The sequence below is a fragment of the Lissotriton vulgaris genome, chromosome 12, assembly GCF_964263255.1.
Source record: "Lissotriton vulgaris chromosome 12, aLisVul1.2, whole genome shotgun sequence".
Classification (NCBI taxonomy): Eukaryota; Metazoa; Chordata; class Amphibia; order Caudata; family Salamandridae; genus Lissotriton; species Lissotriton vulgaris.
The window spans coordinates 63,170,420-63,196,515 of NC_141700.1; the positions used below are offsets into that span (position 1 = coordinate 63,170,420).

Below are 26,096 nucleotides of genomic sequence, written 5' to 3' on the forward strand. Positions count from 1 at the left end.
CTTTGCTGCTTCCTCTTTTTAGGTCGAGCAGCGTCTGCTCGAGACTTATTGTTGCCCGTATTTGGGAATGTAGACACGAGAGTGGCACGGGCGCAGATTTGACCTCGTGGGTGCGCACGGCGCCGTGCCCCTCTCGTGCCTCATATTCCCGTGCGCACACAGCCAGCCCCCACACCCCTGCACACAGACCACACAGGCACACGTACACACGCTGCTGCCCCCCACCACACACACAGATACAGACACGCACGCATACACACGCCGCCGCCCCCTACCCCCCCCTGCACGCACACAGAGACACACACCCCCACCCCATGCATCGGGAGATCTGCCATACCCCCGAATCTCGGTACTTACTAGTTAGGCGCCGGAGCGGTCAGCGGAATCACCACCTCTTCCTCCTCGTACTCCGGCCCGTCTAGAGTCAGGCTCCTCTGCAGCTCCAGAGGCTCCGGGTGGAGGAGGCAGTGGTGGGAAGGCGGGCCCGGCTTCAGGGGAAGGACCGAGAGTGGCTGCAAAACCGGCAGCTTCCCCCATACCAGGGGCGCATCCCCGCCAGCCTCTGCCAACATCGCAGGGAGCGGCGGTTGCAGGCCCCCAGCGTAGGAAACAGGCCCCCGCGGTGCGCACACTGGGAAGAGCAAAAGGGGACGAGATCCACGGCGCGCGACACGGCACAGGGAGGCGGTGCGCGCCACGCCTCCGCTGCCTGGAACCTGTGCGCGTGCTCCCCAGCCTGTCGCGAGCACGCCTCCTTCTGGCTACTAGTGTGTCCCAGCCGCCGCGGTCACAGAGCAAAAGTGGTGGCAGCATCTTTTCAGAAGTGAGTACTAGGCACACACACACTCTCGCGCTTTAGCTCACGAGTGTGTAAAAGGACATCTTGAGGCAGAATCTACCGAGCATATGTTTATACTTAACACTGAAACGCAAATACATTGTGACTGGCATGGAATTCTGAAGTTTCATTTGACATACCTGGGGACCAGGCTGCAGTATTACGGCACTAGGCAACAACTCCAGCGGCGGCCACCCACGAGTCTGCCGGGGGTTGGTAGCTTTGTAGTAAGTGTTCATTACCACGCTGGGAGCCCCGGCAGCAGCGCAGCACAACACAGTCGGAGCTGCCGCAGAGTCGTGCTCCCGGCTGCGTGCTCTGGCTTCAAAAGTTTAAACTATGCCCACCCTAGCTCTCCCACAGCCTATATGTGCACGGGATTCACAGACAACGTGTGTCTTGGCAGGATGACTCGACAGTATTGATTTGGGAATAACTTACTCAACTCATGAAGGCTTCCTGAGCGAATATGCTGCAGCTCCGGGATCACGCGACGTAGGAATGTTTTTACAGTGGCCGCAATGACTCGTCCATCGGCGGCAAACCGCGCCACCCGAGCATGATTCTTCAGGCCCTCAGTTCAGTCCTCGTGGTATCATGATGTTGATTAATTTTAAAATTGACCCGTGGCTCCAGTCGCGGCCCCGGCCCCGCTCAGCTACTGACCGACCTTGCCTGTTCCAGGTCTCGTGAGGTCACATCCGATCACCTGCCCCCCACGCGGGGCCACAGCCTGTAATGCAAAGACTGCTAAGGTCAGGCCCGCCCGTGTCTCCGTAATTGGGCAGTCAAGAGGCAGTGACTCACTGTACTACCGCGCCGCCGGCGGGAATGTTAATGCTAACTTTTATTTTACTATTAATTATTGTTAAAAATAAAAGCCATTGTTCTTTGTAATATCAATACATCTAAGTCATGTAAATACAACACATATTGCATTACAAATGCTAAAGATGTCACATTTGCAAAAGTTAAAACTATTGGCATTATAAATGACAAAGCTATTCATTTCGCTATTCTCAAAACCAACACATAAATAAAAAATGTGTCATTTACAATACTAATAGCTCAAACTTTCCTAATGCGAGACCTATTGCATTGCAAATGCTTGTTATTTCTGTGAACAATTGGATGAGAGCCATCCTTTGATCTTAACATCGCCTCTCTACGTCGAATGTGTGCTTTAATGGCTGTGAGCTGATAGCGCTCAAGAAGGCACGCAACCTATATGAATGTTTCATGCTCTTCACCCTTACAGAAAAATAAATAGATTTGTGTTATTCTTCTGTGCATTTGTATGCTTCATGCATTTGTTTAGTAGTTGTGTGACAATAGAATCCTTGTGCTTGAGAAGGGGGGATGTGTCCTGAAGGAATTGCTCAAGACCGTGCTTGGAATGAAAATAAAAATGTGCAGCTTCTCGCTATCTCAGGGTACCTATTTGCTGTTGTGAAGTGCCACCACTCTCGCATTAAAAGTATAGCATCCCTGCTGAGAAGTGCTAGTACCAAATGTGCCCCTTCCAGACAATGACAATGCTGACTACAGGTGGGTGGCTTGTTTCCTGAGTTGTATGCTTTAATGATGGTTATCTTGCGCATTGCCTGCAAAGCTCAGAGAAGTACATGAGGACCTTCCTTATACAAGTCCTGTCTCTCTAGTGATTGTGGTGTGGTCTCTCCTCACAGGTGGCTCTGTTGTACATGTCCACGCGTCTCATTGTTAACCTGTCGCAGACCTATATACCCATGTACCTGACCAACTCTCTGCATCTGCCCAAGGTGAGGCCTTCCTATTGTGTACAATAAAGGGCGATATTAAAAATTGTGGATGTATCCCCTTAAAGTGTGTATGTATATGGCACAGAAGTATACCACCGCATGTGTTAACCGCAGGGAAAAGGGAGCAGATTTTTAAGGTTTTGATTACAAATATTGAGCGGGAGTAGCACCCATTAAAAAACTTACAAAAAAGCTATGCCTGTTTTAAAGTCCAGTGGGGATGGTAAATCTTTCAATTGCTGGAGGAAAACAGTAAATCCAGAGAAGAATATTCCTGCAAAATGTCCTCCACTGTATCACTGTTGGCAGGACGCTATTTGGGGTATTTGCGCACTCAACAAATCGATTAAAATAGGAACATAGTAACAGTTCTGTGCATGCAGGCCTAATCTCATGCAACCACAGGCCATGGTTCCCTTTGAAAACTATTTCCCTTGTGTCCCAGGTGTGGTTTGTGGGTTGGCAGTGACGTTGAGTATCCTGTCCTTTTCTCTTTTTGACAGAAGTTCATCGCGACCATCCCCTTGGTGATGTACGTGAGTGGCTTCATCTCCTCCCTCCTCATGAAACCCATCAACCGCTGGATTGGACGAAATGTGAGTGAGACTGACTGGTAGGGTTTGTGCTGAGCATAATGAGTGGGGGGAACCACAGAGGGAGAATATTGTAGTGTACGGGTACAGTGGGAGAAGAGATAGGCTGCTGTCATTTGTGGGAAGATTTAGAGAAGAGTGTTACCAGTGGCAGCCTCCAGTTGCGTAGGGGAGAATAGAGGGAGAGCACACCTGTGTGGGTTGAGAAAAAAAGATGGGGAGCTGAATTAGAGAAAGGAGTGAAAACTCAACAACTCGAAGTTAATTTGGGAAATCGGAGCAATTGGGGTTTAATGTTGCGCGATAGGTGTCTCTTGCTGTTGTATTTTATGTTTTTAATAATTCTCTTGCTGTTTGATAAAGTTTTCATGGTAGCTTGTTCTACCTCCCATAATTTGTTTTTTCTCTCTCTCCGTTTATACATTTTGTACCCGAGTAGTTGGTTGCCTTTGTTTTCTTTCTCCCTCTTTGTTGTTTACTGTTTTTTTTATTGTGGTTTCTTTGCACTTCTTGCTTTTTTTATTGCTATTTGCTCACCTTTTTCTCTTCTGTACTTCACTTGGGGTTTTTCTCTTTTTCTTCTGGCATTCCTCTGTTTTCTCGTGTCATGCTTCTCTTCCTGTGCCCGATGTTTACTTTTTCTGCCCTAGTGTATTGTTGGTGCTCTTTTCTACGGTTTCTTACGTTCTTCTATCATCCTTTCCTGTTGGTCGTTAGTCCCTGCCTTCCTTTCTTTTCTTACTGCTTTCCTTCTTTTTCTCCTAAAGTTTCATAGTGTTATTTCTTCATTTCTTATAGCTGTTTCTCTCGAGTGGGATCTTGACATATCTTCTATCTGTGTGTCATTTGTTTAATCTCTTGTAGCTTTTTGTAGATCTCTCTCTTCATTGCTTGTCTTCTGTTGTTTAGACTTTTTCTGGCTGTTCATTTGCCTCTCATTTATTTATATTACTATGTGGTTTCTTGCTGTTAATATTTTTGTGTTTCTTGGTGTACTCGTCTCATAATTTCTTGCTTTTCCTTTCTCTGCCTTTATTGATATTATTCTCTGCCGGTTTCTGTTTCTTGAGAGCTTGGATGCTGCTCTTTTTGTGTTTTGCCTTCACTATCTTGCTGTACCTCTGGTGCTTTCCTTGTGTTACCTTTGTTTTGTGCGTGTTTTTTTTTTCTTTTAATACTTTTCACTTAATTTCTTCCTTCTCTTTCACCATTCATCTTATCCTCTTATTCTCCTTTCTGTTTCTGACTAGAAGTATACTGATTACTCATATAATGTGTTTAATCTTTTCTGTTGTTCTCACCACTCATTGCTATTATCCTCCTATAGTTTATTATAATGTTTACTTTACACACCCTTTCTTGTGAAACCGCTCCAGCAGCTGGTTGAACAGTTTGTCTGAAGTGTTGTGCTTCGCTCTTCCCATTTTTAACATTTGTTCCCTTTCGTATTGCTGCTCTTTTTCTCCGGTGATTTCTTGCTGTTCTCTCGTCTTTCTTGTTCTTATTTCATATTTTCTTCTATTGTTTCTGGTGAATACCTGCCTTTCTGTTCTTGCTGATGCCTACTTTTCTGGCCTTTTTTTTTCTTCTTCATTTTTCTCACAATCCTCTATCGCATCTTGCTGCTCTCCCCTAACAATCCATGTCATTCACTCCCCATCTGTTGTTCATCTCCTTAGCATTTACCCTGTTACTCTATAACTGTTTTGGCCTTTCTTCACCCAAGGGTCTTGCTTGTCATTGTTTACAGAATTTTGGTGATCTGTAACTTGTCTTGCTTTCCTTATTTTTTGAGTTTTTGCTGTTTATTTCTTTCCATCTTGCAGTTTTGAGATGCTGTTTGCTTTTTTTTCTCTCATGTTTTCAAACTGCTTGGGAGAATTTTCAATATTGATCTCTTAGTGTCTTATGCTGTTGTTCCTTCACAATTTCTTGCTAACTTCTACTTTCTATTACTTGCTATTTTCTGGTCTCCTTTAGATATACCTGCTGTTTTTCACGGTTCCTGGAGGTTCCTCTGTAGAGTGTTTTTGATTTTCTTCTCATGTGATTCCTAGATATTTATTCTGATTTTCTTCTCTTACCATTCTTGCTAGTTACTCAAACTTCTTGATGGTTCTTTCTCGCCTTTTCAATCAGGTAATTGCAGGTCTCTTGTTAGTTACTACTGTCTGCCTCTTACGATTTTTTTCATTCTTCTCTTTTACGTTATCTGTGCTGCTGAACTCAGTTGACCTATTTCCTGGGTCTTGTTGCGATCCTAGTCTTCGCCTCTTGGGTAGCGTTGGACCGTGCGATTGGGGTTGCAGTTTATGGAGCTGCTGTAGTGCTGGGAATCGGCTGTGCCACCATCTTAGTTACATCACTCGCCATGACTGCCGACCTAATTGGTGTTAACATGGTGAGTATCACCAAAGTGCCAGAGATGGAGATGGTTTTAAGCAGAAACTGTATACAATGCTTCAATATGGGTACTGAGATTGGAGATGCACCTCAGAGATGCAGTGTTTGTGTGGAATCCTCAAAGTTACTAGATTTGAATCGTGCTTCAGATACACCAGGGTTTAAAGATGTTTCAGTGATGTCCGGATAAAGGAGTTTGGGAACTTCAGTGAAGCTTAACCACATGGCTGCTGGGCGTTTTCCCCCCCTGTGCTGGAAAATGCCATTTTAGTGGCACCATGACGAGCTCAGCTCGTCATCAGCACACGACACCCGTGGGTGATGACGAGCTGAGCTCGTCATCAGCATCGAAAGGGTTAAGATGGGGCACATTGGACGCTTCTTTGTTTGATAAAGATGGTTGTACCCTAATGATGTAATGAGTGAAGCACTTGGGAGATGTCCTTGTTTGCTTGGATTGGGCCTTCAGTTTTCTCAAAGATGTTGGACCATTCCTGGCCTGGTTGACTGTTAGTTATCCAGGTTCAGGAACTCTGACGGAGTTCTGTGGATGCCTTGCTCTTTGCAGGGATCAACCCCCTGAGGAGGATTCCTTGATAGTGGTGGCATTGCAGGGTCTGAGGCCGTAGGAGACTAACAAAAGAATTTGCATCAGCATCAAGGTTTTCTCTGCACCTGTTCATAAAGGGTGCTATGTAAATTAATCATCCCACGAACGGGACATAATCCGGCATATGTCGCAAGTGGAATACATTTGTTGTGTGGACATATGTAGCAGCATAACATCTCAATTTAGAGACAGTCATACATTCTCACTTGGTAAATGTGGTTTAGTCCATTCTCCAAAGGGGGTGTAGATGAATGTTTTATCCAGCATGGAGGATGTGGTTTAACACATTTTGTCAGAGGGCCATGGCTCAACTTATCCTCCAGTGGGGGGTTTGGATGAATGCATTTTCTTGTGGGGGTAATGTAGATGTATCCATTATGTTAAACTCGAATTGGATTGATGCATTATCCCATAGGAGACATGTGTAAATGCATTAGCAGTAATTCAATAGCAATTTGTAGATATGAATACAGGCAATACAGGATGGGGACACCGGTGAACGTGTAAGGACTAATGCAGCTCCTGGTTTAAAAAGTGGCTTTTAGGCGTTATGAAGCAAGTGGGAGCTAACTGTGACAGAGTGGCATTAGGAAAGTCTGTAAAATAAACAGCAGTGTGTTCAGGAGCGTCGAGCACGAGAGTGGAAGTGAAGCTGGCCTCTGTTTTGGGTAACACAAAGTAGTTTGTCTTTGCTTTTGTGATTTGTGTATGGATCTGTGCCCTCTCTGATACTTCTCTCTGTCTCACTGTTGTCAGCAAAGCGGGGCCTTCGTGTACGGAGCGATGAGCTTCACTGACAAGGTGGCCAACGGGCTAGCGGTGGTGCTGATCCAGAGCCTGCATCCCTGCCAGTAAGTCCTGAGCTTGCGCGCTTTTCGACTTGAGGTAGGATATGTTGCGCTCTGTCCCTCTTCCTCTCCACATCCATTGTATGAATGCTGCCTCAGTATATGGATTATATTCATTACAGACAATATTAAAGAGCAAATGGGACTGGCCACAGAGGATCACCCTGGCTAAACCCCAGGAAGCCAGTGAAGGCAACTGCTCTACATACATTTATATTTTTTTGCAGGGAGCAGGTACCCTACGGAGGGAGCTAGTTTCTTCCTTAGCTTTCTGTCCCTCCTTTGGCTTCACATGCAGGAGAACCCTAGCTTTCCCTTACATTCGAGGCACATCAAAGGTCTGAATGAACTGTTCTGGGATGGTTGCTTTTTAACAAAAGGCAGGGAAACTGTTTGATTAAAATAAAGTACGGGCACGCTGTTCCCCACAGATCCGCCCACTTTGGCTTCTGGTCTGCTTGCTTTTGCGGTGTGTTTGGCTGCCTTCCCACAGTGTTTGTATGTGCGGTGCATTGCTTCACTCAGTGGGAACACACTGCCTACCTTCGTGTGTGTGTGTTCGTTCATTCACTCTTACTGCCTTCTTCCACCAGGGAGAGCACTCTGCTTACTCCCTGTGTTGTGGATGCCTGGATTTACATCACAGTATGAGTGCTCTGATTGCCTCCGTGCAGTGACACTTCTCTGTCTGCTTTCCTGCAGTGTGAGCACTCTGTCAGCCTTCCCCTCTAGTGTGTGCTCCCTTAGATGGTTTGTTGTCATCTGCACTCTTGCTTCTCTTGCCTGTTCTGCCTTTAAACCCTTATGTTTCAAAATGTTGCCCTTCCCTCCAGGTCCAAGTTGTGCTGCCCGGCCTGCGTCCAGTATTACCACTACGTGATGGTCCTTGTTACAGGAGGTGTTGCGGTCCTGGCTGTTCTCTTCCTCTGCTCTATCATGATCTGGCCAATCAGTGTTCGATTCCGTAAGTAATGCTGATTGAACCCCCTGGGCAAAGGTGTACCCTCTCTACATTACCTCTGTCTCTATACTGCATAATACACATCCGGGCCACTGTCGCTGCACTATGTAATCAAATCTTTCTCTGGGCAAGCACCTCTGGTGTTCATACACGGTACTTTAATGTAGGCAGGAGTATTGCCTCAGTTAGAACGGGATCATAAATCACCGTCGGGGGCTGGTGGGGAAACTTCTAGTCTGAGTCGAACTGGAATGCAAAATGAGCCCTGTAAACTGTTTAGACCACTTCGCTCTGCAGGAATCTGCTTCTGTAATGGCGCCATGGTTGACTCATGGTAGCAAGGGGTGGTTGGGCCTTTTAGTCCACTGGATATTTCCCCAATTGACAGGAGGCCTTGAAGGCTAGTTTTGAAAGCCCAGGGCAGCTCCCAGTGCCTCGGTCACTATCCCTCAAGATTAATTTCAGAAGGCACATACCGGCCTAAAGAACGAGAGAAATTGATGAGTTAGAGAGACAGCAATCAGAGAAGGAGAAAGGAGTGATTGAGAGAGAACGGATGGAAAGAAAGAGAGATAAAGGGAGCGGGATTTGTTTGAGCATTTTACCCAGGGCTGCTTTGGGTTCCCCAGTCTGGCCCTTAGTGTTAATGTTAATTGCGTTTGTAGAGCGCAACTGTTACCCGAAGGTGTCTTGGCGCTAGGTGAAGACCTACTGGGGAATCCAGCATTTGGGGTATTGAGCTACCTAATTTGTGAAAGCCAAGTTTTTAATGCTTTCCTGAAGGCCATTAGATTGGTCATGCGTCTCAGATGTATTGGGAGGGTATTCCAGGCCTTAGCTGCTTTGGCCATGAAACTCTTTTTTTCACCAAGGGCATCACCACCAGTTTAGCATCTGATGACCGAAGTGCTCTTTTTGGTGAATACCAGCGGAAGTGTTGTTTTAAAAAGTCAGGCTCCGTTATCTGAATAGCTCTAAAGACCAGCCATAGAGCCTTGAACTGAGTGCGCTTCCTAGCCGGCAGCCAGTGAAGTTTTTTTGATCACGGATGTAACCAATACATACTTAGGAGTGCATGTAATGAGTCTGGCCGCTGCGTTCTGTAGAATTTGTAGTTTGTTCCTTGATCCTTCATGTAACTTGAGGTAAAGACTGTTACAATAGTCCAGTCTGGACATTATTAACGCAGTGACCACCGTTTGTTGTGCGTCTTTAGGTAGTAGTGGCATTATTTTTTACATGAACTGAGGATGTACAAATTGGTTGATGCCACAGTGTTCACCTGGTCCTTGAAACTTAGTGTATCATCAATCCACACTCCCAAGTCCTTCACCTTCCTAGTCTGGGAGGGCGATGGTCTTACAGAATTCGGCCAACTGTTAGGGGTCCAGATGATAGGATTGTTGCCGAAAAGCACAACCTCTGTTTTACTGGAATTTAGTTTCAAACAGTCTGTGCCATCCAGCATCCCTAGCCCTACGCCTGCCAGGAACATGTCAGAGTGGCACAGTGGCCTGGCTAACCGGGCTTCTAGTCCAGAACTGGTGCTGGAAAAAAATATTTTGTCTAAGCAATTGCCAATTTTGCACTCTGACATCATTTTTCAGGTTATCTGCTAGAGAAGGGCTTTCCATCACAACTGGTTGGACTAGTTCTGAAAGTGCTTAGCTAATGTAATTTTAAAAACTGTGCTTTAATGTACACAATTGAACCCATTTTTACTGGGAGGGCAGCCACTCCACACCTTTTCGCCAGGGATGATGTTGGAGCCCAGCCGAGTCCGTCAGTAAGATTGTGCAAGGGGCAACAGTGCCAACTCATTCAGAGTCTAACTCAGTTTACCAATTGTTTAACTGGAGGAAAGCCACCACTTAAATGAAGTGTGTTTTTATGTGGTAGGTAATAACCTATATTTACTAAAAATGCTTACGTATAGAAACACTAATGGCACAAGGCCTCAAATGAGCCCAAATTTACTTGTTTATTTTTCATTTTATTTACATCATGCAGGTACAACCTTCTGCAAGATACAAACATAGCGCTCAATCTAATTAAAGTCGAGTCGCTCTGTGGTGATTGACTTTACTGGGTCTGTGATATCCGTTGATTTCTTAGGGACAATGATCAGCAGACACCTCACTGAATGCCCCAAAGACCACCATCACCTTGACAAACCTCAGTCTGGTTTCTGACCCAGCCATAGCATTGAAACTGCCCACATCGCTGCAACAGACGATATTCGCATAATTCTGAATGGAGGAAACACTTGACCCTAAATTCCTGGACCTCTCCTCCGCGTTTGACACAGTAGCCAACCCCATCTTCCTCCAGCACCTACATGACCTCGGAATCCAAGGACCTACACTGCGATCGATCCAGTCTGTCAGCCTTGCTCCATACACGTTGGACGCCCATGACTCAATGTGCGGAGTTCCACAAGTGTCCTGGCTGAGCCAGACCCTCTTTAACTCTAAATTATCCCTCTAGTTGGTATAATCCTCTCTCATTACATCAACATCCTCTTCTGCATCATTCTCTCCTTTACGGACAAGACACCCAATACCCAGATCCAAGTTAGATGCCTGCATGACTGAAATCGCTCACTGGATGAAGACCAACTGTCTATAACTGAATACCGACAAGCCCTAAATCACGATCTTCAGGAAGAGCACATCACTGTGGGACTCTTTATGGTGCCAACATAACTAGGCCCCACCCACACTAAGAACCTCTGTATCATCCACAGCAATCTTGACATGGCCGCTGAAGTCAATGCCGCCATCGCCTCATACTTCCATAACCTGAAGATGCTGAGCGCCGAGACACCCATGGGTATTTGTGTGCTTAACAAATTGCATAAATAAATAAATAAATGCTCAGGAATATTTTCAAATGCCTCCCAATTAGCACCCAGAAAACAATTGGGCACACCCTGGTCAAAAGCAAGCTGGACTACAGGAACACCCTTTATGAAGCGATAAATGACAAACTCACCAGAAGGCTGCAGACTGTTCAAAACTTGTCATCCTGAATCACTCTTATCCAACGCCGCACCTGAAGGAGCTCCTCTGGCTTCTCATTCACCAACAAGCATAATTCATACTCCTCACCCATGCTTTCAAGGCACTATGTAACACAGACCCAGCATACCTCAACAAGCAGATCTGCTTTCACAAACTTTCCAGACACCTCCGCTCGCCAGTCTCCTACTTGCACAAATCCCGCGTATACGGAAAACCAGATCCGCAGATCGAGCCTTGTCCTACATCACTCCTAAAGCATGGAATGACCAGCCCCGTACCCATACTAGCCTCCCCTTTACTTCTTGAATTTCGCTGGAAGCTGAAGACCTGGCGTTTCGAGTAGTCTCGCTAAGCCGAAGGTGTGCCTTGACTCACACCTGCTCAGTTCCTGTATGCCCTCCCAGTTGATGGTGAGCTCTACGGATCTGCATAATGTCCATCGGTCTGTTCTTGAAACTGTGGGCAGTTTACAAGGGTTTTGGCATTATGTGTTTTTCTAGTCTGCTAAATTAGATTACTTCTCTCTGAGACTTGTGGTTATTATCACAAAGGGTCTACCAGCGCTCAGGTGCACTTTTCATCATTTGCCACTAGAGGGCAGAGTCTATCCATTGCAGTAGTTAGTTTCTGAAAGCTACAAATGCTGGCCAAAACCTCTGATTATTCCTTGGATGCAGCTACTCCGCAGACTGACTTCTTGGTGGTCTGCTTGACAGTGCAGCTTTTGCCAGACAATTATGTGAGCATCACTAGAGGGGCTTTATCTCCGCCCACATATTGGAAGCCGGAAGTGTATGTTTTGATTGTGCAGACGTGCATTTCCACAAAAAAGTGCTTGCTGTGATCATTTTGTTTATTTATCCAGCTGCCTAAGCTTGAACTTACAGGGGGCATACAAGTGACACTGGAATGCTGTAAAAGTGTCTTAGTTATCAAGATCATTTGATGTTTCTCTGGCAGCAGCACCGATCGGAGGAGGGAGGTCATTAACTTGCATGCATTTTTAGACCTGGCTTGACAGTACAACTGGCATCTTCCCTTTTAATCTACACCAATATTATTCTGCAACTCTTTGCTTCTACACAAATACATTTCTATTCCCATTTACTGAGGCATTTACTTGTAATGCTTCAGAATGCCATATAACTTTTCTTTCAAGCCAGACCCATTAGCATTGCAAGTGCTTGTACTCTTTTGTTTGGAAATCTCCACATAGAATAGCATATATGTCTTAAAATAATTGTAATGAAGTGTCTAAGAGACCGGCGCACCCAGCTGCTAGACCAGGGATAACATTTGCTAAAAACAGCATTTATTTGAGTGTTTATACTGTTACCGTTTTCGCCACAAGGGGATTCTGGGATTGGAACTCTGATCCTGCACTTTATCTGTTCAACCACAAGTCCCATGCAGCCTGTCATTTACTATAACATAATCAGCCCATGTCTTTAAATAGTGCCTGAGTTGTTACTTTCAATATAGGTAAGGGGATGTTTTTACAGGTGGAGTGTCGAGGGTTTTGGGGTAGAGGTGGCTAATGTTTGTGTGGGGTTTGGGGGACTAGCTTAATGATTTTTTTAGGGATCAGTTTATTATTTATGTTTCTGGTTAATGGGATGGGTTTTTATGATTTAGGATCCGGAACAGGTTTTGTTGCATTTTCAAGATTTGCACAAAAGCGCAGTACTTGTCCAGGAAGTCCAAGTGGTCTTGTCTCATTCCAGCGCCTAGTTGACGAGGCAGGTATGGTCCATCGTTCTAGATCTCAGAGACACATATTTAGCGTAACCAGATCCCCTAAGCATTACTACAGAGCTCACTGGATGTTGTCATAGGTATTACTGAAGAAATCAGTGGGGTCAATGCAGATCTGACTGAGCCACCGTCCCTTGAATCAGACAGCCCTCGCTGACGTTCTAACAAATTTCACTAGGATACTGTTGCAGATATTAGTAGGATTACTAGTGATTTTTTTGGGATGCTCTTGCAGATTTCAGAGGATTACTAGTGATTTCATTGGGATGCTCTTGCAGATTTCAGAGGATTACTTGTGATTTCATTGGGATGCTCTTGCAGATTTCAGAGGATTACTAGTGATTTCATTGGGATACTCTTGCAGATTTCAGATGATTACTAGTGATTTCATTGGGATGCTCTTGCAGATTTCAGATGATTACTAGTGATTTCATTGGGATGCTCTTGCAGATTTCAGATGATTACTAGCGATTTCACTGGGATACTCTTGCAGATTTCAGATGATTACTAGTGATTTCATTGGGATGCTCTTGCAGATTTCAGATGATTACTAGCGATTTCACTGGGATACTCTTGCAGATTTCAGATGATTACTAGTGATTTCATTGGGATGCTCTTGTAGATTCCAGATGATTACTACTGATTTCATTGGGATGCTCTTGCAGATTTCAGAGGATTACTTGTGATTTCATTGGGATGCTCTTGCAGATTTCAGATGATTACTAGTGATTTCATTGGGATACTCTTGCAGATTTCAGGTGATTACTAGTGATTTCATTGGGATGCTCTTGCAGATTTCAGATGATTACTAGTGATTTCATTGGGATACTCTTGCAGATTTCAGATGATTACTATTGATTTCATTGGGATGCTCTTGTAGATTTCAGATGATTACTAGTGATTTCATTGGGATGCTCTTGCAGATTTCAGATGATTACTAGTGATTTCATTGGGATGCTCTTGCAGATTTCAGATGATTACTAGTGATTTCATTGGGATGCTCTTGCAGATTTCAGATGATTACTAGTGATTTCATTGGGATACTCTTGCAGATTTCAGATGATTACTAGCGATTTCATTGGGATTCTCTTGCAGATTTCAGATGATTACTAGCGATTTCATTGGGATGCTCTTGCAGATTTCAAATCAGGCCCGGACTGGCCGTTGCGGACACCGGGCAATCCCCCGGTGGGCCGCATGGTTGGGGGCCGGGTTTGGGCCCCTGTGGGCCGTTTTTGTTACAGGGCCGTTTTTGCAGCTATGCTGCAGAAACGGCCCTGTAACAATAACGGCCGAAAACCGGCCCCGGCACAGAGCGCGGTCGCGCCCTCCCCCTCCCCCTCCTCCTCCCGGATGGGGGTGGGGGGGGCCGGCCGCGCACTTTGCCAGGGCCGGTTCTGGTTCCCTGTTTCAAATGATTAACTATTGATTTCATTGGGATCCTTTTGCAGATTTCAGAGGATTACTAGTGATTTCATTGGGACCCCCTTGCAGATTTCAGAGGATTACTAGTGATTTCATTGGGACCCTCTGGCAGATTTCAGAGGATTACTAGTGATTTCATTGGGACCCTCTGGCAGATTTCAGAGGATTACTTGTGATTTCATTGGGATCCTCTTGCAGATTTCAGAGGATTAACTATTGATTTCACTGGGGTACTCCTGTAGAGCTCTTTGGGATTACTACAGATTTCAGGTCTCGGAGATTACTACAGGATTTCTCTAGGATGCAGACACAGATCTCCGGATTACTACAGATTGCACTAGGACACTGCGCAGAACTCAGTGGAAATACTATAGTTTTCCCGTGGATACTTTTGCTGACCTCCGTATCACCACAGATTTCAGTGGGATAACTTCACAGATCTCAGGAGGATTACTACCGATTTCAAAGGGACACTGTCGCCAATCACAGTGGGATTATAACAGATCTTGCTGGGACATTGTAGTGATTGTTCAGAACTCTGGACACTTTAATAGATGACTCTTGATTATAGTCCCTGGAATTGTTGCAGATTTGTTACATATCTTACTTGTTCTCAGCTCTCGCAGGGACACTTACACTAAGGTAGTTGCAGTTCTCCCTGCTGTAGATTCACTTGGCACATTTCAGATCTCACTTGGGGTGGTAATTCTAGATCTCCCTGATAGCACTCTCGCTGGGAGTCAAATGTCAGTGGGGGTATTGCAGATGTCAGCAGGAGTGTGGTAGATTTCGCTGTAGTAAGTGCAGATCTCACTTGGATACTGCCACCAGGTCTACTAACACCTGAGTAGGATACTCCCTGAGTCTATGAAGATCTCTCTTAGATACTGCCACCAGAGCTTCTAATGCCGCTCTGGGACTTACACTGAGCCTATGCAGATCTCACTTCGATACAGCCACCAGTGCTACTAACACCTCGTTGGGACACTACTTGTGTCTTTGAAGATCACACTTAGGTACTCGTTCCATGCGTTCGTAGGACTGGGACCTTGAAATGTGACGTTTTAATGTTCGTGATGAAAATGTACACCGGTGACTAGCTCTCAGGGAGGGGAGACAGGAGAGAAGAGAGGAGAGAAGCGGATGGCAGAGGAGGTTGTGGCCAGGGGGATCAATGGCAGAACAGGGTCTCACATGTATCTTTTCACTGGGGTTTGGAGGTGAGTGCCACCTGGGGTACTTCTCGAAAAACATCATGCTACATATCTAGAGCTTGCATCGAATGTAAAAGTGAAACCCACTGAGCTAGACTTCCAGTGTTGCCGTTATCAGATCCATTCTCCATCCATCAGACTCTGTCTTAGAAGGTTGCCTACCCAAGCGTAGACGTTATTGATAGGAAAAGACAGAACTGTGGTGTGGGCATCGTCTGGGCGAGAAGAGGGCAGTTATCGAAGGAGCATCACTTGCTCCCATTGTAATAAAACCAGTTCTGGTGTTTCCGGACCGAAGATTACTGGCATGCTATGCTACCATTATTATTGTTTGCATATGATGAACTTTTCAGGTAATAGGTTTTGATTGTTATCCTGATAGTAAGCAAGGATTACGCCAGTCGAGGTGCAAAGTTTTAGGCAGACTCTGAGAAGGGTTAGTTGTGAGTGGTTTAGACTTCCTGAACCTATTAATTTCCCGGCACAGACTTAGATGAGAGATGTGCCGCTCTTGTTCAAGAGATGACCGTGGCCTGTTTTATATTTTGAGGCCTTCGGGCGCAGCAGGCATGCAGGCCTGCTTTGTGCGTCTCCTGGGCACATTGGTATTACAGAAGGGGCCGCAGATGCGTGTGTGTCCCCTTCTGTAATGCAGATGGCGACGCTGGAAAAGTTCCACCACCGCTATTATCAGTGGGAGTTCCCTCATTTGCGTGGGGACATAGCCCCATGAAAATGAGGGAATCACTTTGCCTCTTCGCCCGTGCCATATTACCGATGTGGGCGCAGAGGCAAACATGCCTTTAAGAGGCTCACTAAAAGTATGCCACAGAAAGGTGTCACACTCTCCGTGCGCCTGCCAAAGACAGTTCTCTGGGGGTGACAAACGGGGTCCCCTGGACTCCCCAGACATTCCCCTGCAGTTAACAGCATGTTGCCGTCTGCACAGTGAAACACAGCAGCTTTTAAACAGCTGATCCCTATTTTATTAGAATACGCTGCCCAGGGTGAGTTTGTGGCTGCCCTGGAGACAGCGCATTCATTTTAATCCAACACATTTTTAAGTCTCGTGACCTACAATGCGCGCAAGCGCATTGAGGGAACGAGAATTCAAGTGGCCAAAATCGTCGTTAAACCACGGGCTTTCAGCCGCGGTTTTCTTTAAGTTCACGTGAATCATGTGATTAAACATGCACGCGCATCGGCAGCATTTCTCCTGCACAAGGCTCGCAAAAGGCTCTCCTCCCTCCCCACATCAAAGGCATCAATCACCCTTCCACAGCCTTCCCCAGCGCTGCCCCGCACCCTGCTTCACGGCCAGGCCATCTGTTCCCTGCCAGACCTCTCACACCTCCGTCACAGCATGCCTGTGTACTTCAAAGGCTTATCACTTCACACGGCCGCAGGCCGTGCAACCAGAGCACTTCAGTTGGTGCGCAGCCCCCCTCCCAGCACTGCCTTGTTACTCTCGGCAGCCATGAGTCCCTAAACACTTTTTAGGTCTCGGCTAAAAGACGCGCGTAAGCGCGTCTCCGCCGAGATCTTATGTCAGCGAGTAGCAGTCCCAGGAGACACTCCTGGCCGCGCGCAGGCGATTCTAAACTGGCACGCGCATTAGCACGAGCGCTGCGCGAGGCTCCCACACAACACACGCATACATAGAAACAGAAGCGCTCACGCACGCACATACATACAGAACCCCCCCTCTCATACACACACACACACACACAACTACACGTGTTACCATCCTTGTGGGGACTATGTGTGAATACCAGCCTTGTGGGGACTAACCTTTCCCAATGTTTTTAAAATACACTAATAACAGAAAAATGTTAAGAAAAAATTCATGATACAGGATCCTGCTTCAAATTTGCAAATATATTGTTATTTAATCGTGCGCACAGCACCATCCTTGTGGGGACTTGAACACGTGCTACCATCCTTGTGGGGACCTAGTCCGTAACACTATTTGTGATTGAATACAGTCAAAGGTACATGGCTAAATGTTTATTTTATCAACAATATACACAAACAACATTATAATCTATTCATATATGAATTGCTGCATATATACTAGGGGTATACATTAAAGACAGATTCTGTTAACGTGCCAGAAAATATCATATCACGCTTAAAGAAAGACCCTTAAAGCTGTATTTAACCTATTTATTAGCGCTTAAAATCTTAGGAGATAAGGGAACGAACACATAAAGAAATTAACATATAGAACTAAGGAATATGTTCAAGTGGAACCCGGAGCTTGATTAGCTGCTAACATTTTTGCCAAAATAGATGTTCAAGTCCCCACAGAGATAGTGGGTGAAGATCATTGTGTTTAAGTCTCCATAGCAATAGTGTGTACATTCAAAGCTTAAATCCCATTATAAAGAGTGTGAAGCTAATGATGTTCAAGTCCACACAGAGGTTGGGTGTAATTATAGGAATGCTCAAGCCCCCACCGAGATGGTGTGTTATCATAGAGATGTTCAAGTCCCCACAGATATTGTATTATTATAGCGATGTTCAAGTCCCCACAGAGATGGTGTGTTATCATAGAGATGTTCAAGTCCCCACAGAGATGCTGTGTTATCATAGAGATGTTCAAGTCCCCACAGAGATGGTGTGTTATCATGGTGATGTTCAAGTCCCCACAGAGATGGTGTGTTATCATAGAGATGTTCAAGTCCCCACAGATATTGTATTATTATAGCGATGTTCAAGTCCCCACAGAGATGGTGTGTTATCATAGAGATGTTCAAGTCCCCACAGAGATGCTGTGTTATCATAGAGATGTTCAAGTCCCCACAGAGATGGTGTGTTATCATGGTGATGTTCAAGTCCCCACAGAGATGGTGTGTTATCATGGAGATGCTCAAGTCCCCACAGAGATGCTGTGTTATCATAGGGATGTTCAAGTCCCCACAGAGATGGTGTGTTATGATGGTGATGTTCAAGTCCCCACAGAGATGCTGTGTTATCATAGAGATGTTCAGGTCCCCACAGAGATGGTGTGTTATCATAGGGATGTTCAAGTCCCCACAGAGATGCTGTGTTATCATAGAGATGTTCAAGTCCCCACAGAGATGCTGTGTTATCATAGAGATGTTCAGGTCCCCACAGAGATAGTGTGTTATCATAGGGATGTTCAAGTCCCCACAGAGATGGTATGTTATTATAGTGATGTTCAAGTCCCCACAGAGATGGTGTGTTATCATAGAGATGTTCAAGTCCCCACAGAGATGGTGTGTTATCATGGAGATGTTTCAAGTCCCCACAGAGATGGTGTGTTATCATAGATATGTTCAAGTCCCCACAGAGATGCTGTGTTATCATAGAGATGTTCAAGTCCCCACAGAGATGCTGTGTTATCATAGAGATGTTCAAGTCCCCACAGAGATGCTGTGTTATCATAGAGATGTTCAAGTCCCCACAGAGATGCTGTGTTATCATAGGGATGTTCAAGTCCCCACAGAGATGGTGTGTTATCATGGTGATGTTCAAGTCCCCACAGAGATGCTGTGTTATCATAGGGATGTTCAAGTCCCCACAGAGATGGTGTGTTATCATGGTGATGTTCAAGTCCCCACAAAGATAGTGCATGAAGATGATTGTGTTTAAGTCCTCTTTAAAATAGGGCCGAATTCACAAAGGTAAACTTAGACAAAAAGTCTAACTTTACTACTTTTCATTATTCACAAAGGTAAACTTAGACCAAAAGTCTAACTTTACTACTTTTCATTATTCACAAAGATAAACTTAGACCAAAAGCCTAACTTTACTACTTTTCAATATTAACAAAGCCCCATACAGAGAGTCGAAACAGAGCCTGTGTTTAAATACAGGAATGGTCAAGTCGGGAAACAACCATTACAACGCAGTCATTACAATGCACTACATTTACAACGCAGTCATTACAACGCAACTGCCTTTACAGCGCATGCCATTACAATGCACCCATTACAACGCATGTCACTACAACGCATGCCATTACAGCGCATTATAAGGTAAGTAATGGGGAATAGTCATTTTTAACCCTTCACTATCCAATACTTACCCTACTGTTGCACTCACTGGAGTGGGAATAATAATTTCTACCCCTCCGCTATCCAAAACTTGCCCTACTGTTGCACTCACTGGAGTGGGAATAGTAATTTTAACCCCTACACTATCCAACACTTACCCTACTGTTGCTCGAAAAGTATTATGCGTTGTAATTGAATGCATTGTAAATTTAGTTTTAAGAATAAGTTGTGATGGCATGCGTTGTAAAATCATGCGTTGTAATGGATGTTGTGATGTAAAAACCCCGTTATAAAGGCATACGTTATAAATGTTTGCGTTGTAACGTGTCCTATTCCTTAATTCTCCGCAGAGATGGTATGTTACTATAGTGATGTTCAAGTCCCCACAAAGATATTGTTTTATTATAGTGCTGTTCACATCCCCACAAAGATAGTGTGTTATTATAGCGATGTTTAAGCCCCCACAGAGATAGTCCATGAAGATGATTGTGTTTAAGTCCTCATTTAAAAAGGGCCCAATTTGCAAAGGTAAAAATATTTAACTTTACTACTTTTCAGTATTCACAAAGCCCCATACAGAGAATGCAAAGCTGATGATGTTCAAGCCGAAACAGAGCTTGCATGTAAATACAGGAAAGCTCCGGTCCCCACAGAGATGGTGTTCCAATACTGTTGGAAAGTGGGTTAATGGTAGGGGCAAATGTAGGTCTGCCACTGGCAATAAGGCCACTAACACATGGTAGGACTCAGCGTAGGTCTTAGAAAAATATTCCGAATCTCAACACTTGGTAGCTTGGCTGCAAGCAGACAGGCTTCACTTCAAAGACAGGTATGTAAAGCATTTAAAAATAAAAATTCAGTAAATAATTAAGACACAACACATAATAGAAATCCAACACCAATTTATAAAATAGGAAATCTTTTTATCTTTAAAATGACACCCAATTGACAAAAATCCAATGTAGGGAACCAGAGATATGAATTTTCAAAGATTTAATAAAATATTCAAATTCAGCTTGCAGCAGGTCCCGTTCTCAGTTTCGACCTTCACACTTGGAAACTTTTCTGGAGCTTTTCTCCTCGAGGCCCCTCGAAGATCTCAATCAGTTCGGATTCGGTGAGGGCTCGCCGGATTGACTTGTGACGAGGTCCCGGTCAACTTCCCTGGAGCGGACTTAGAACATTTTTCAAGATCGCTTCAGCTGGGCAACCCAGGAACCAGACAGGCACGCGATGACAGGCAGGCGGCTTGGCGTCCGCAGTTGCTCCGGGTCACCTTTTCTACAAGCAGACTTAGAAACTTTCCTGGAGCTTTTTTTCGCGGGGTCTCTCGATGCTCCTCATGTAGCCAGATCTATGGCCAGATCTATGGGGTAAAGAGAGCCCTCAACAACCAGCCAAGAAGTTCTCTAGGGGGTGTCACTCATTACGAAGTCCTATTTGGGACGAGAATGTGGGTACCTGATCTTGATTGTGAAGGTGCAGTGGTGGATGACAAACCATTTGATATCCATGATCGTTTGGCTGTTTTACAGGATCTAAATCATGGGTACTCATAGTACGGCCCGCGGGCCGTCAGCGGCCTGGCAAGCCTTCCCTGGCGGCCCGCGGACCTTGCAGGCAATTTACCCGTGTTAAAAAAAAAAAAAAATTACAGTGTCTGCAAACACTGGGGGCCGAGACTCTGCTGCTCTGTGATAGTCAGAGTGGAGCTGCAGGGGCAGGGGCACTAAGAGGTGAAAGATAAAAGCCTCATTAACATACAAATGGTCTTTTAAAGACCTGTGAAGTGCTCGGGTGCGGCTGTGTGTGTGTATGTGTGTGTGCCCTGAAGCTGTCTCAGCCCGGGCACAGACAGGCAGGGAGAGATGAAGAGGGTGACAGAGGGAGGTAGAGTGTGAAAGACAGAGGGAGTGAGAGAAAGGAAGGGAGACAGAGGGAGAGCGAAGGAGGGAGGGAAAAGGAGGGAGGGAGAGGGCGGGAGAGCGAGGGAGGGAGGGAGGGAAAGGGAGACAGACAGAGGGAGAGCGTGGGAGGGAGGGAAAGAGAGGCAGAGAGGGAGAGCGAGGGAGGGAGGGAAAGGGACGCAGACAGAGGGAGAGCGAGGGAAGGAAGGAAAGGAGGGAGGAAAAGGGAGGCAGACAGAGGGAGAGCAAGGGAGGGAGGGAAAGGAGGCGGAGAGAGGCAGAGCGAGGGAGGGAGGGAAAAGGAGGGAGAGGGAGGGAGAGCGAGGGAGGGAGGGAAAGGGAGGGAGAGGGAGGGAGAGGGAGGGAGGGAAAAGGAGGCAGAGAGAGGGAGAGCGAGGGAGGGAGGGAAAGGGAGACAGACAGAGGGAGAGCAAGGGAGGGAGGGAAAGGGAGGCAGAGGGAGAGCAAGGGAAGGAAGGAAAGGAGGGAGGAAAAGGGAGGAAGACAGAGGGTGAGGGAGGGAGGGAAAGGGAGACAGACAGAGGGAGAGCGAGGGAGGGAGGGAAAGGGAGGCAGATAGAGGGAGAGCGAGGGAGGGAGGGAAAGGGACGCAGACAGAGAGAAAGCGAGGGAGGGAAAAGGAGGGAGAGGGAGGGAGAGCGAGGGAGGGAGGGAAAGGGAGGCAGAGAGGTTGCGAGCGAGGGAGGCAGGGAAAGGAAGACAGACAGAGGGAGAGCGAGGGAGCGAGGGAAAGGGACGCAGACAGAGGGAGAGCGAGGGAGGGAGGGAAAGGAGGCGGAGAGAGGCAGAGCGAGGGAGGGAGGGAAAAGGAGGGAGAGGGAGGGAGAGAGGGAGAGCGAGGGAGGGGGGGAAAGGGACGCAGACAGAGGGAGAGCGAGGGAAGGAAGGAAAGGAGGGAGGAAAAGGGAGGCAGGCAGAGGGAGAGCAAGGGAGGGAGGGAAAGGAGGCGGAGAGAGGCAGAGCGAGGGAGGGAGGGAAAAGGAGGGAGAGGGAGGGAGAGCGAGGGAGGGAAAGGGAGGGAGAGGGAGGGAGAGCGATCGAGGGAGGGGAAAGGAGGCAGAGAGAGGGAGAGCGAGGGAGGGAGGGAAAGGGAGACAGACAGAGGGAGAGCAAGGGAGGGAGGGAAAGGGAGGCAGAGGGAGAGTAAGGGAAGGAAGGAAAGGAGGGAGGAAAAGGGAGGAAGACAGAGGTTGAGGGAGGGAGGGAAAGGGAGACAGACAGAGGGCGAGGGAGGGAGGGAAAGGGAGGCAGACAGAGGGAGAGCGAGGGAGGGAGGGAAAGGGACGCAGACAGAGAGAGAGCGAGGGAGGGAAAAGGAGGGAGAGGGAGGAAGAGCGAGGGAGGGAGGGAAAGGGAGGCAGAGAGAGTGCGAGCGAGGGAGGCAGGGAAAGGAAGACAGACAGAGGGAGAGCAAGGGAGGGAGGGAAAGGGACGCAGACAGAGGGAGAGCGAGGGAGGGAGAGAAAGGGAGGCAAACAGAGGGAGAGGGAGGGAGGGAAAGGGAGGCAGACAGAGGGAGAGTGAGGGAAGGAAAGGAGGGAGGAAAAGGGAGGCAGCTAGAGGGAGAGCGAGGGAGGGAAAAGGAGGGAGAGCGAGGGAGGGAGGGAAAGGAAGGCAGAGAGAGGGAGAGCGAGGGAGGGAGGGAAAGGGAGGCAGAGAGAGGGAGAGCGAGGGAGGGAGGGAAAGGGAGACAGACAGAGGGAGAGCAAGGAAGGGAGGGAAAGGGAGACAGAGAGAGGGAGAGCAAGGGAGGGAGGGAAAGGAAGGCAGACAGAGGGAGAGCGAGGGTGGGAGGCAAAGGGAGGCAGAGAGAGCGAGAGCGAGGGAGGGAGAGAAAGGGAGGCAGACAGAGGGAGAGCGAGGGAGGGAGGGAAAGGGAGGCAGAAAGAAGGAGAGCGAGAGAAGGAAGGAAAGGAGGGAGGAAAAGGGAGGCAGACAGAGGGAGAGCGAGAGAGAGAGACAGAGAAAGGGAGAGGGAGGGGGAGGGAAACAGAGGGAGACAGACAGAGGGAGGGAGACAGACAGAGGGAGACAGACAGAGGGAGACAGACAGACAGAGGGAGGGAGATAGACAGATGGAGACAGAGAGAGGGCAACAGACAGAGGGAGGAGGGAGGCAGAGGGAGACAGAGAGAGGGCGACAGCCAGAGGCAGGAGGGATACAGAGGAAGGGAGACAAAGAGAGGGAGACAGACGGAGGGAGACAAAGAGGGAGAGGGAGGGGGACAGAGAAAGGGAGAGGGATGGAGACAGGGAGGGAGACAGAAAGGGGGATGGAGGAAGACAGAGAAAGGGAGAGGGAGGAAGACAGAGAAAGGGAGAGGGAGGGAGACAGAGAGGGAGTGAGACAGTCCGAGTGAGTGAGACAGAGGGAGTCAGGGAGAGAGGGAGAAAGAGGGAGTGAGAGGGAGAGAGAGTGAGAAAGAGGGAGTGAGACAGTCTGAGTGAGACAGAGGGAGAAATAGGGCGAGAGGATGAGAGAGAGGATGAGAGAGAGGTTGAGGGAGAGGGAGGGAGAGAGATGTGTGTATGCTGGGTCTGGTGGTTCAGTGGACGAAGGCGTCTGCTGCAGGGACCTGTGTTCAACCTCATGGTCACAGTTTTTTTTGTTGCTCTAGCCCCGCCCCCTCCTCCACTGACCCCGCCCCCACTGGTGAGGCCCTCAGACACAAACCACACTGTAAATTGAGCCCCCGAGAGAAAGTTTGTGAGTACAAATGATCGAAATGATTCCAGGACACAACAAAGTCACATCCACATGAAACAGACCACCACTGGGGAAGTCAGGGCAGTCACAGCAAGACCTGTCTGGATCCCATGAGTCGGGGATCTGGTCAGAGAGAAATAGCAGACAAAAAAGAATTTGGACCATCCTACAGAAAACCTGTACCTGTACTAGCAATTCAAGGAACAAGAACTGTACTTTTGCCAAGAAAAAGGAGAAAATATTTGTCTCAATCAACTTAATCAAAGCACACTATGTGGCCGATACTAACCAGTAGGCCACATGTCCTCCAAAGTAGCAGACGACCTTCTCTCGCTACAATCCAAGAAGTTCAAACAGAAAGACTCATCACGTTTTAAAAGCCTCCTGTACGGAATGAAGGACTATGCAACAATGCTATGGAACATGTTCCCCTTGAACCTGAAGTTCAACTTCAAAATGAAAATCAAAATAACAACCAAGTTGCAATTGGACCAAATACAGACGTCTACATCAACATGCCTCGTCGAGAGCAAAATGCAATTTCAACAAATCCCGATGCAATTCCAACGGGCTTCAGTTTTCTTCTAGTCCCGGTCAAACTCGGGAAGTTGGACCTATGGAGCTTTTAGCGGGACGAACCTGGATGGCTTGGCCGGCTCGCGGTTGAAGGCAGGCGGCCTGGCTGGTCAGGTTGAATCGGTCCCTCTATGGAGCTTTTTTCAAAAGTTGCTCCAAAGTTCTCCAAAGTTCTTGAACTTCTTCCTGAAGTTCCTTAGGGGGCCCCAAAGTGTATCAAACTCAATCCAAGGGCTTGGAAGCTCCAAGATGGTCCTTGAAAGATGAGGACTTCAGTTCCCACAATACACTGGTACAAAACTCTTACAAATCCACTGGTTGTTCTCAAAGGTGTAGATTTAGTTGGTGATGTTCCAGTTGAGCTCTTTTAACCTGTAGCTTTCAGGGAGTCCACTTTTTAGTTCTTTTTCAGTGAAAGAATCCACAGGGCTGTAGTTTCAGATGGTGCAGTTTTCAGAGGTCAGGCCTTATCAATCTTTGCACAGCAAAACCTCTCAGCTTGGCCATGTCTTGCTTCAGTAAGTTTCAGGCAGCAGATCTGGAGGGCTTAGATACCTATTCCAAGTTCTCTGGGTCAAGCAGAAGGTCACTTCCGGCAAATGGGAGCAGGGTAACTCCTCCATGATATGACCACATCCTGTAGAGTGTGGCATTATTTTGTCCCAGAGTGCATCAAATCTTCCAAATCCATAATGGCTGATTTTCCAGAAAGGATGTAAGAGTTGACTAAACACACCCCTAGGATGGCTAATTTACTTAGACTCTCCCCCCTGCATCTGCTCATACCTTCCTTAATCCTACAATCTGCCTAAGGTGGGAAGTTCAGAGTTGTAAATTACACTGTTCTCTGCTCTCCTCTTTGAAGAACATAGTTTACAAATATTCCCCCTGGCCTGGCATTCCTATGGAACAGCACACTGCCCTGCCAGCAGAGCTCATTAACCCCAGGGGCTCTTTATCACCTCCACAAGACAACCCGGCTAATCCACTTAACTCTGACCAATCAGGGCAGACCCCTGGAAGGATGAATTTAGACTTACAAACAAGAAAGTCTTATAACTTCTTGTATGTACACTTTAGGAGAAATTCAACAATATTATATTGTTTGATTTATTAATACCATTCTGGGAAGTCTTTGAATGGTATTTCTAGCCCTCTCCTATCAAGAGTTATTAATCAATAACTTTCTACCATGTTAACCTATGTAACAGGGGATTTGCAATAGGAAATATGACTTGGGCCATTTTTCCAGCACCAGGACTTACAAAAACATATCTTACACGTACTTGCCTTATATCTACAGGAACCCCACCTCATGTACAACTACAACTTCAGGGGTTCTGAATCTGGAGAAATATTGCAGATCCTCCCTCCACAGATCTCCTAGCATCAAAGTTGAATTTGAGCAGCAC

At 46.7% G+C, this 26,096-nt stretch overlaps 1 protein-coding gene across 1 annotated transcript in view; it reads left to right on the top strand.

Annotated features, from left to right (window-relative positions):
• Positions 1–26,096, top strand: part of MFSD12 (major facilitator superfamily domain containing 12) — an 88,755-nt gene that overhangs the window by 28,680 nt on the left and 33,979 nt on the right. Inside the window, exons 5-9 of the mRNA XM_086947121.1 lie at positions 2,527–2,619; positions 3,123–3,215; positions 5,443–5,613; positions 6,982–7,076; positions 7,907–8,037. Of these exons, the coding sequence (XP_086803247.1) occupies positions 2,527–2,619; positions 3,123–3,215; positions 5,443–5,613; positions 6,982–7,076; positions 7,907–8,037 (583 nt within the window). The remainder of the gene's footprint in view (positions 1–2,526; positions 2,620–3,122; positions 3,216–5,442; positions 5,614–6,981; positions 7,077–7,906; positions 8,038–26,096) is intronic.